At 41.8% G+C, this 11280-nt stretch overlaps 1 protein-coding gene across 4 annotated transcripts; it reads right to left on the minus strand.

Annotated features, from left to right (window-relative positions):
* Positions 1-2513: 2513 nt before the first annotated feature.
* On the minus strand, positions 2514-11274 carry PIH1D3 (PIH1 domain containing 3). 4 transcript variants are annotated; one of them, XM_017737518.1, is made up of 7 exons: positions 11084-11274; positions 10730-10844; positions 8937-9000; positions 7724-7829; positions 5690-5786; positions 4814-4899; positions 2514-3297 (listed from the first exon to the last, which is right to left on the minus strand). In XM_017737518.1, exons 2-7 carry the CDS (start codon positions 10829-10831, stop codon positions 3162-3164), a joined length of 591 nt encoding a protein of 196 aa, XP_017593007.1. In that variant the 5' UTR covers positions 10832-10844; positions 11084-11274; the 3' UTR covers positions 2514-3161. The 4 variants fall into 4 exon arrangements, with proteins under 4 accessions (XP_017593007.1, XP_008634423.1, XP_017593008.1 ...); XM_008636201.2 differs by lacking the exon at positions 11084-11274 and having other exon boundaries at positions 10730-11054; XM_017737519.1 differs by lacking the exon at positions 11084-11274 and having other exon boundaries at positions 10735-10817.
* Between the last annotated feature and the right edge of the window lie 6 nt (positions 11275-11280).

Genomic DNA, 11280 nt, shown 5'->3' on the forward strand with positions numbered 1-11280 from the left:
AGCTATAGAACGAGGCAAGTATCTTGGCCCCAGGGCAGTAAGTAGACAAAGGGAAATATGAAGAGAGGTAAAATTCAGAGAGTGAGCTGGGCCATGTATGTTAGCACACCACCACAGTTCTGAGAGAAGGCAGGAACAAGTCAAAATGGGGATGGTGGCTCTGCAACCACAACTGGAGGACAGAATGTGCAAACAAGGTGAGATGAGAACCTGCAGTTTATTGGGATACTACTGTAAACAAGCCTCTACCTCATTTCCACATCTACAGTACCCTCTACTGAACTGCAATACATTTAATCAGGCTGCTTCTTATGGGAACCAAATAAAGCTCAATGATGCTTAATGGCTGGGGCTTAATGGCTGGCTTGTTTAACTGGGCTCATAATTTTGATTAATTAAGATGCTTGCAGGTGCTGGAGTGGCACTTCGGCAACAGCGCTGATGTTCAGAGGCAAAGGGGGTTCTCCTCCTGGAGGATTTCTGCCAGTGCTCCTTCAGCAAAGCAAAGCTGCCCTCAAGCCTGTGCAAAAAAAGTCAACTCTTGTAGCTGGCAGTAGCCTCCAGATTTCTGGGAATTTTGACAACCTGTGTGTCCTTTTGACCAGTATCCTCCTGGGAGGATATATGGAAAAAATCCAAACACTAAAACTTAACCTTCTGTCTAGGGCAGCTTCTGTGTCCTTGATAGGAAGAAAGTGAGAACGTGAGATGCTCTCCAGGTGATGATGGTGCTTTCAGGCAGTGGATCCAACCAGCCCTGCAAACTGCCCACCCCCAGAGCAGTGTCCCTGCTTTAGTGAAAAGGGCAGTAGAGCTTATCCCGAGTGGAACCCACAAAGCCTGGTTGCTTATGAATTTGTTCCCTGTGTTCCTATATGCTCACTCTGTGATTTCAGCTTCACCCTGCCAGGATATCACCCTTTTCCCATCCAGTGTCACCAACCAATCCCCCTCATGGATGATCTACAGGAGCCTGGAGATGGATGCACAGAGTGAGTGGCCAGCAGGTACAAGAAATCACACTACAGCCTCCCCCTTAAGCAGTACACACTCGTATTTCCCTTTTCTATTCAGCAGCTGGCTTTCTTACAAAACATACTTACCTCAGATTTTTGTCTCCTGAATGCTGATAAAATGCCCTCAGGTTAAAAAATATTTGGACATAAATTACGATACAGATACCAGTGTGGCATATGCTCATTTCCATAAGAAACTAAAACACTGGAGAGAGGCACAATGAGCCAGACTCATCTTTTGTCCCCGAATGCTGATAAAATGCCCTCAGGTTAAAAAATATTTGGACATAAATTACGATACAGATACCAGTGTGGCATATGCTCATTTCCATAAGAAACTAAAACACTGGAGAGAGGCACAATGAGCCAGACTCATCACCGTTTTCAGTATCAAACACTGACATTAAATTAAAGAGAACTTGATGATTTAAGGCTTAGTAAATTATTACTCCCAACTATAAAGGCAACATAACCTTGTGGAGAGAGCACTGGAGCAGGGCTCAGAAGAGTTGTACCCTGCCATAAATGTACTGAATTAGTTTGGACAAATGTTATCTTCACATGCATATAAATACTGATCCATCTTCCACTTTTCCTGTAATGAGTATAAGAAATGCAAAAATTAAGCAGCATATTGTCTAGGGAGCACAAAGGCAACCTTTTCCCAAGAAACAGCTTGTTTGGCAAGCACAGGAGGGAAGAACTGAGTCAGGAGGAATGATCTCAGCCTTTTCTCATACATCTACATTGTCCTGCTCAACCACAGCTTTGAAATAAGAGACATTCAGATCCAATTTATGGAAACTTAAACAGATACCAGTTGGAGTAGCCCCTGAGTGTTACCAGCATATTTCATAGCTTGTAATGAATCATAACTGAGATATCTGCTTTCCAGTGCATTAAGGCTAAAGCAGAAGTTGATTAGGATTATTCTGACCCAAGCAATGGTTCACTTTTCAGGGAAGTGGTTGAAATGTCCAGACATCAGCCTGATTTGTCCTGGAGTTACAATGCAGTGATTACAAACATACTGTGACTACACCTTTAAACTCACTGTCTGTCTGCAGTCCATCATGGAGTGTCCATCTTCCCATTACAGCCTGCCAAAAATTTAGCTGCATGGGTGCTGTCTGCAGCCTAGATGGTCAATTATTTTCCTCTACTTCCACCCCAGAAGAATGCAGGACTCAAGCCATTTTGCTCTGAAAGTACTCACAGGTTTTTGGTTTAAGTGTAGCATTAACTTACCAGGGCCTGCTTGTCCTCTCCACTTTGATCATTGAGCAAGTACCTTTGTTTCCTGCAGGACTAACAATGTTAAATGAATATATTTGCCCAGCAGCTACTGAGAGAAACATCTAGATTGGACCTGAAGGCCAAAGAGCAGATTTTGCAGCATTTCAGCCCTTTGAGAGAAGCTTTGTTATGCAAAGTTCCTCTTATATCAACTTTTATGAGGTCTCTCAGAGCTTAATATAGAGAAGGCAGACTCAAAGATAACTGGAACTGTTCCTTAGAACCTATTATTTTATTAATCAAGAAAGATCAGAAGAATAGCTGGAGGGACAGCAGGTGAACAGACAACACTGAACCATAAATTGTCAAAAACTGTTCAAAAGAGCTGAGACGTTCAACAATCCAACTACAGTTGGTTAACTTGTTCTGCCAGCGTAAAGGAGCCTCAGATGTGCATATGGATCCCTGAAGAACTTTGATCTTCTCACCAAGAAATAGGTAAGAGAAGATTCTGAACTGGCCCCAGTCCCAGCACCGGAGTCCAAGCAAGGACAACAGTTGCAAGTCTTGAAACGGTACCAAAGCACCAGACTCATTGTCCAGAGCCTCACTGTGCTACTTCTCAGCCACAACCACACAAAAGGCTTTCTCTGGCTTCCAGAAATCTCCCACTTTCTGATTCACAGGGTCTGTATCAGACTGAAGGAACCAGAAAGTTAACCAGAGCAGTGTAAGAGCCAGACAGCATCAGCTTTTAGAACCTGTGGGTGCTGTGCTCCTCCTGACTAATTTCTCCAGAGACATTCCCCCTGGACTGTTCAAGGGAAACAATCTACTACTGCAGAACAAGCTGGGTTTCAAAAACACTTCTAACTAGAACCTTAGTTTTTGCAAACTCTCTCTATCTCTCTATTCATCAGAAGAATTTATGAAATCAAACTTCCTTGATACTCTCAAGGTGACTTCCAAGGTCTCCTCGTCAGAGAGAAAACGAGCTCTACCCTCCTTGCTGTTCACAGGGTAGGGGAGGTGCAGCAGCAGCTTCCTGTAAAAGAAGACACAGTGAATGTTGGTGTCTCAGATCAGGTGAGCAGTTGAGATGTCATTGCAAGTCACTCCTGCAATTTCTCAATCAGTATGCCAGGGAAGGTTATTCCAATAAATCTCCTTCTTGTGACAGGTTGTGGGGTACCTGCAATACCTCATGCACAGCTAGACTGGCCCTGAAATATTTCCATCACCTAAAAGCAGCTTGGCTTAGAAGCAGCCCCAGGACTACAGAGTTGGAAGCAGTTCCTTTGAGTCTTCCTCCCCATCTGTGGGAGAACAGTGTTTTTTAGTATGTGGCACTTGACATCTTGGTTGTTTCTTTCATACTGAGAAGACTTGCACTTATATTTGTAAAAGCAGCACTGGTTCAGGCTGTACCCAAGCAACCATCAGATTTATGGTGAACTTTTTATTTGCTAGGCTTGTGACTAGAGACAGCTGGGTACTGAGAAGATAATGGCAGATCTGAGTCACCAAAAAGATAGAATTGCAAAAGGAAAAGGATGCTGAGGTTTTCCTACATCTGCACTATTGCATTAAGCTACTTCTTTTACTGCCCATAGGTTCTGTAAATCCTTAGCTGAACAATTATTCCTCCCAATTTTCCAGTTTCAAAACTAACATTTCTAAATGTTCTTCCACTCCTGTTGCACCTTTGAGTTAAAACCAAGCACAGGGTAACTCACTCTGCCTGGTTTTGGCTGTGAGAAAAGTAGCTTTTCTATAGTTAGCCTACTGGGGACTTATTTGAGCCTTAATCCATGGCTTGCACCTTGAATTTATCTGCAGAAAGCTATTCACATATAGATCTTCCCACATCCCATTCAGTGCAGCAAGTCAGCCCAGAGAGGATTAAGGTTTCTTATGAAAGCAGTCTTTGTGAAGAAGGACTTCAAGCAAAACAGACATGGGAATTATCTGGAAATCTCAGGCAGGGCATTGCACGCTGAGGGAGAGATGGAGGAAGACTGAGAAGTCCAAGAGTGTATCAGTCAGTTGATTATCTCTGTAGGCTTGAAAGAGCTCTACCAAAAAAAAAAAAAAATCAAAGGAAATCTCTTCAGGAAACCTTGTAACATTTCCATCTCTGCATCTGTGTTTGGATATGTCCATAATTGGGCTTTCAGCTACTGAAAATTTATCTGCACTTTTTAAACCATCTTTGGTCATATATATTTGTACAAATTAGTATTTAGAAATCCTAGACAAGAAGTCCTTCAAGACTGTGGGCAGCTCTTTGCCAGATGTTTTGGGCCCTTGAAGCCTTGTTGTTTAAGTAGCCAAAATCTGTCTCAAAGCAGTTTTTTACTAGACAGTATCACAAATTCAATGCCAGCCCATTATACACCTATGGATGGACTATGGGTGATTTTTTCTGTATCTATTTCTCACGAGCAATGAATAGTACAATCATTAGCTTTGATTTCCACACAGCCTGCAGTTGAAAGCTTGGCTAAACATCATTTCAAACAAGATATTAAGTGTACTTGTATCAATTGTGCTACACTTACTTTTTGGGAGTTCGAAGGTCAAGAACCTTGTCCTGGATATCTAATGCGATGTCTGAGTACTTTGTGTCTGGCAGCTTGATTTTAATCTGAAATGATGGGCAGAGGTAAAGCTGTGATTACATATGTTGCCCTAAAAGCCATAAAAGATCTCATTTTCATGAATATTTCAATGCTAGTATCAAAGAGCAACATTTTGAGTAGGTAATTTGTATCAGAGAAAATACGACAGTGATAATCACTGCTTTCAATAGCTCAGTGATGTGTATTGATATCCTACTCTCTTCCAGATCCTGAGCTGCTAATGTGCTTGACAGGTGTTCAACATCCAGCAAAAGCCTCAGGCTTTGTGCATTGCAGGGACAGTTTGCTTCTGCTAGAAAGATAACACAGCAGTTCTACCTGTCCTGGAGCTCAGAAACCAGGGAGGTCTTTGATTATGTAAATATGAGGCAGGATCTGATAGCTGTAACTTTAAAGGCTGTCAGCATTGTAGCATTCTGCTAGCCCACATTCCTTGTAAAAAATGCAGGAAGATGAAAAAAATCTCCTTCCCAACCCCTCTCCTCCCCAAAATTGTGTCTGAGATGAAACTTCATCTTAGAGCTATGTTTTATTCCCTTCCAGTTTATATGGGGCATATGCATTTGCACAGATTCCCTTGAGCACACTTGGTCCTTGAGCAGATACACAAGTTCCTCAGGTTAGCAACTGTAAATGTCACCTACAAACACTTGGAGAACCACAAGAAAATGCTACAGGAGGTCAAAGGCAGCGGTAGAGCTTGATGTTTACATTCTGTCCCTCAAAAAGATGGGAAGATGGAAAAGGACAGAGAAAGAGCACAAAGAAGGGATCAGAGCTCCAGGCTCAGCTCACCACTATATCCTCACAGCAGGCTGTGGAGGGGTCTTTCCCCGTCATCCCAAAGAAGACATCCTCTGTTCCCACATGCTGCTTGAAGAAAATCTCATACCTGAGAAAGAGAAGTCATTGCCTAGCAATACTGGAGAAGGGGCAGAAGACTAAAGGAGACTGTGATTCTCAGAGGACTGTAAATCCCCCTCACATTGTCTCTCCTTTTTTGCAGTCTCCCTTCAAGGCTCCAATCCATCTGCACTGGGTTTCTGTTCAGAGCCATGACTGAGACAGCTGGAAGACAGCTGAAGATTGTTGACTCCACCTTCCAAAGCACTCACCATGCTGCCTCTGCTTCCCTAACCAACCTTTGCAGGATCAGGAAATGCATCCTAAGTGGATACAATACTGATCCAAACCATTCAAACACCACAAACTCTTGGGGAATGAATTTGAAAGGGGGGATGTCACAATTATGTGTGTTCTGTTCTGTCCTTTAGCATATTCTTGCAGCTTGAGCACAACATTCTGTTTTGCATTCAGCCAACATTTATTTTCTCCTCCTTCACATCTACAAAATGTAGAATCACGTATTCCCTTGCTCTTGATAATTAATGAATGAGGAAATGAAAACTAAATTTGTATTTATAACATATGCTACTCCTACTAAGTTCAGCAAAATTAGTGGGGTGGAACACTTGTCTCAGCTGGTAGAAAGTGTGTGGAAAGCCTTTCACATCTCCACTGTGCACCTGCATATGTAATAATTCCTAAGCCAATGACAAATGTGTCTAATAGCTTTGGATGCACCTCTGCAGCCATCTGTTCTCCTTTCAGGACATTTTCTTTGCTTCATTTGATGAACTATTATAAAGACTTATACTCTCTCTTCATCTGTGCAACATGGGTCACAAGTGCTTGAGGCTGGAGAAGCACTGCAGAGGGGAAGGGTCAAAGAATGTAATGAGAAAAGCTTCTGTTGTGCCCACAATACAAAGAGAGCATGTTCTATACCTGACGGGAGACCATTTCAAGGACAACTGTGCATGAGGTTGAATGCCAAATAATTTTCAGAAAGGCTGAGTCCCCATTCGGGTGGGTCTCAATCCTGTGTTTATCTGGGAAATTGAATATCTCATTTTCAGAAAGGCTGAGTCCCCATTCAGGTGGGTCTCAATCCTGTGTTTAACTGGGAAATTGAATATCTCATTTTCAGAAAGGCTGAGTCCCCGTTCATGTGGGTCTCAGTCCTGTGTTTAACTGGGAAATTGGACACCTCATGTCCTGATTCATGTGCAGGGGAGAGGGAAGATTCTGGTGTACAATGTGCAGCTTCATGGGCTACAGTCCATCTGCTCCAGCATTTAACACTCCAGGATATGGCATTGGAACAATGATTGGAAATGCAAAAGCTGCTTTATGGACTGACCCTCAGGGCTTTCTGACCTCTACAAACTACAAGTTATCTGCCTGATTATATCCATTTCAAGAACACTTTTGCTACTGTTTTTCTATGAGCAAGGAAAAAGGCTCTGGTTTTAAGTTGTGCTTTGACAGACTAAGATTGAATGACAAGATTTAAGAGCTCAAAATTGCCTGCACACAGCTTTTCTTCCTGCAGTACTATTTGTCTCTAAAGAGCTTAAATCTTTGAAATGCAAATATACATTGGAGTACTTTATGAATTTATGAGTATGGAAAAATGGATGCATCTCGGTTGCAGCAGGAAAAAGCAGGTATTTCACATAAATGGCATATTTTAAAGTTAATAGATCGTTTTTCTGACCTACTTCCCCTCCTAATCCCACTTTATACAAGTAACTGACACTGCATGTAAACTTATGATGGGAAAAAACAACACTACGTTTCTGTTATGAGATCAGAAGGTTTCAAGAGAGGGGTTAAAACCATTCCTCACATGTTGCTTTAGATGCAACAGTGATATCCTTCCTTTCTTCTTGCACGACACGAGCTTTTCAGATGGCTGTAGATGCTGTTTAACTCATTTCCATTAATGCTATGTAAAGCCCACACAGGCAGTCTCAGCTCTCTTACTCTGGCTTTTCTCTAGGGTCCCAGGTATCATCAAATTCAGATCCTTCTGGGACCTCCTCTGTATTCCAAATGGTTTTCTTGTTTTCAGATTTCACTTGAAAAGTACCTGTAAGTGCGGAGAAAAATCATACTGACACATTTTGAAATGTCTCTGTTCCTTAAGGTTTGCTGAAAGCTTAGAATATTTTCCAAGAATGAAAAAAAAAAAAAAAAAGAAAAAGAAAAAGAAAAGCCATTTCTAAAGCCTAGAAAAGTATTTCTAGGCTTTAGAAAAATCTTTGCATTAAAAGCATTCTAGGTAATGATTACAGTCTTCTTCACCTCACTATCTTATGAATGAGGATTTGCAGAGGGAGGATGTTTTCCTTTCACTTAAATCTCCTTTACCCAACCTTTATTTCCTGGAAATCCTCCTCTCTGGCATAAAATATCTAGCACTTCAAAATGGGTAAAGTGTAGAAGGATGAAAGACTAATCTCCCACAAGCCCCCTGACAAGAGATTTTTCAGTGAGCAGTTATTCACAAGAGGACCACCTCCTCACAGAGAAATCCAATTCTTCCCATTAATTATTGGGCACACTCCAGACAAGGTGATTAAGACACATGAAAGTCTATGGGCAGGAAGTATGGTTTATGTCTATCCTGCATGGAAAAATATTCTTTTAGTAAGCTGGTAAATGTGAAACTTGAAGTTTTTTAGAGTAGAACCTCTGGTTATTGTTGGAATCCCAAGCAAAAATAATCTGTTATATTTGCCACAGTTCCTTTCCTGCAAAACTCACCCTGGCCCTTGTTGGCCTTTCTTAGGGCTCATAACTAAGCTGCTCAATAATGCGACAGCATTAGCTCAAAAAAAACTTAACTTTGCCAAGACTTTACCAAAAAAGTCTTTCTGTCTTACTTATATGGAGGTTTTGCTGCTCAGTTGTGATCTCTGCAGCCCCTAAGCAGGCTGCACTCTGAACTGTTATTATCTCCACTGGAGGCTGCTCTGGCATTTCCCTTTCTGCTTCACTTTGCATGTTTTACAGTTAAGGTTTCAGGAAAGGAATAATTGTACAGTGTAATTGTATGAAATGTCATGCTATGCCCATCTCAAAGGTCAGTGATCACTCTTTTATTGCAGCAAACCCTTCAGTGGTATCTTACTACAGCTGTTACAGTCTGCTGACATGAGACTGGATGCCAAAACATACAAATAATCCTCCTTACTGGTGGTCTCTTTCTTTACTGGTCCAACACTCCCAGGAGTCATGGCACCAACAGAACAGCGTGACTGCAAAGAAAGGCAAAATGATCTTAAATCAATTTTCATAAAGCCAAACTCAGTTACAACCATAATGTCAGTAAATATAACATGCTATCTGAGCTCAAACAAATCCCTGATGGAATTGAAAAAGCATTATCCCACAGTTTCATGACGGAACCACTGAACGTTCTCCCTGCCTCATTCTCTCTCACACAGCAGAAATTGACCTTGACACGCTGGGTTTAAGCAGGATTCACAGAAGCCCATTAACACAGACAGATGTGCTTTGTGAGTTTTGGTTTCCATGGCATTTTGGCAAAATTTCCATGCTTTGCCTGCCATGAAAATATTACAGGAAACCAAGGGTGCTACATGAAAGCCCCATCACAGCATTTTAATTCCTTTTTACAGTAGAGATCATGAGGCAACAGCATTTTCCTCTAATTATGAATCAATTTGGTGCTAATAGGCCAAAGTGAGGCATTTCTCTATATATGAAGATTCCTTGGTTCGATAAAAGTGCCTCATATGCACAGAGCATTAAATTAAATCAAAATAAAGATTTCAATTTACCCAGATTGACTCAGACTTAATTGACATCCCTCGTGGCAATTTTCCATTCCTGTCTCTGAAGTGTCATTCATTTTATTAATAAGATGTAAACAAATTATTTTTAAAATCAGGATGTTTACTGCAGAGATGTACAGCAATAATGCTGGGTTTAAAAGGCAGGCATTAAACAGTTGGAGGATAGTTGGAGTGTGAAGGACCACATCTGTAACCCACTGAAAGAAACCTTCAAGGGATATGCACTCCTTTTATCCCAAATTATGACATGTGTTGCCACTAATGGGGCTGGTCAGCTCTTTGTTGAAGAGCGATTTGGAGGAACACTGAGGCATTTGCCATTTTTGTTATCCGTTCTTTTTTTTTTTTTTTTGTTATCCATGTCAAAATATGATCTGTTCAAAATCCTAAGTGACTTGGCAAAGTTTTGAGCCTTCACAGAGGCCTTCTACATTGTTGGCACCTGTGGGGTTCCTGGGAATATTTCTTCCCAGCACACAGGCAGACCTAGATAAAAGCAGTGGTTGTGTGTTGCAGGAATAATGCATGTTCTCCAAACACTGTGATCTTCATCTGCTCCTGAGATGAACTGATACAGAAGAACACATTCAGATATTTCTCTCATTATTCCTTCGGATTATGCACCTTAGCATGATTATCCACCTTTCCCTATTTTACAACCACCAAACTACATATTGTACATCAGTGATCAATTATCTCTACAGTTCTTCAATGCCTGACGTATAAAATTAATGCACTCAGTTGCCTCTGGGTATTTTGGTCCTTACTCAGAAGTTGAGTAGCAAATTTTCCCCTTCATATGAAGTATCTGGCTGTAATTGCCTTCATCTCCAGCAGAGTTCAGGGAAAAAGTAGGGGGAAGTCTGAAGCACCTAAAACTCTTTCAACTCCATGTTCTCATTTCCTTCAGGCTGAAAAATTAAACCTCCCTCATATGCTGTGCTCACAATGTCTCCCTGTTTTCCTGGGGCATCTTGCTCATACTCTCCCTCAAGAGTTTATTACTCTTAAAGTACCCTCTCGCTGTTTCAGTCAGTCCAAAACCTTCCCAGGTTTTCGTTCTGTTTTTACTCCCTCTGGAGAAAAAGAGATTTGCTCCTCCTTTATTAACAAGATAGGGCTATGGTACTAGATGTAAAAGAAGCAGCAACTCTTATGAAAAGCTCACCACACCATCATCATCATCATCATCCTCGTCTTGTGCATCATGCAGCAGTTTGGCAAGGCTCTGCAGAGAAGAGCCTGAGAACAACACACTGTCCATGTCCATACCCACTGCTCACCTGTGCAGAAAAAACAAGTGACAGATGAAGCAGCAACCAAATGTGCTTTGAACAGCCTATAAAGCACAATTTTCCTGCTGTGTGTTTGGGAAGGAAAAGTTTAGCCAAGTTCCTGTATGTGTGATGACAAAACTTGTAAAATGGAACATAAAATCATAGAATATGCTGAGTTGGAAGGGACCCATCAGGATCAGCGAGTCCAATTCCCGGCCCTGTGCAGGACACCCCAAGAGTCCCACCATGTGCCTGGGAGTGTTGTCCAAATGCTCTTCACAATGTGTCAGCCTTGGGGCTGTGGCCGCTTCCCCGGGGATCCTGTTCGAGTGCCCGGCCACCCTCTGCGGGAAGAACCTTTCCAGATATCCAAGCTTTTGTTGCAAGCAGAGCTGGAGCCTGACAGTGACTCCTGCAGGTAACCCGGCAGAACTCCTCACCG

This window comes from Corvus brachyrhynchos, unplaced genomic scaffold (genome assembly GCF_000691975.1).
Source record: "Corvus brachyrhynchos isolate BGI_N302 unplaced genomic scaffold, ASM69197v1 scaffold346, whole genome shotgun sequence".
Taxonomy (NCBI): domain Eukaryota; kingdom Metazoa; phylum Chordata; class Aves; order Passeriformes; family Corvidae; genus Corvus; species Corvus brachyrhynchos.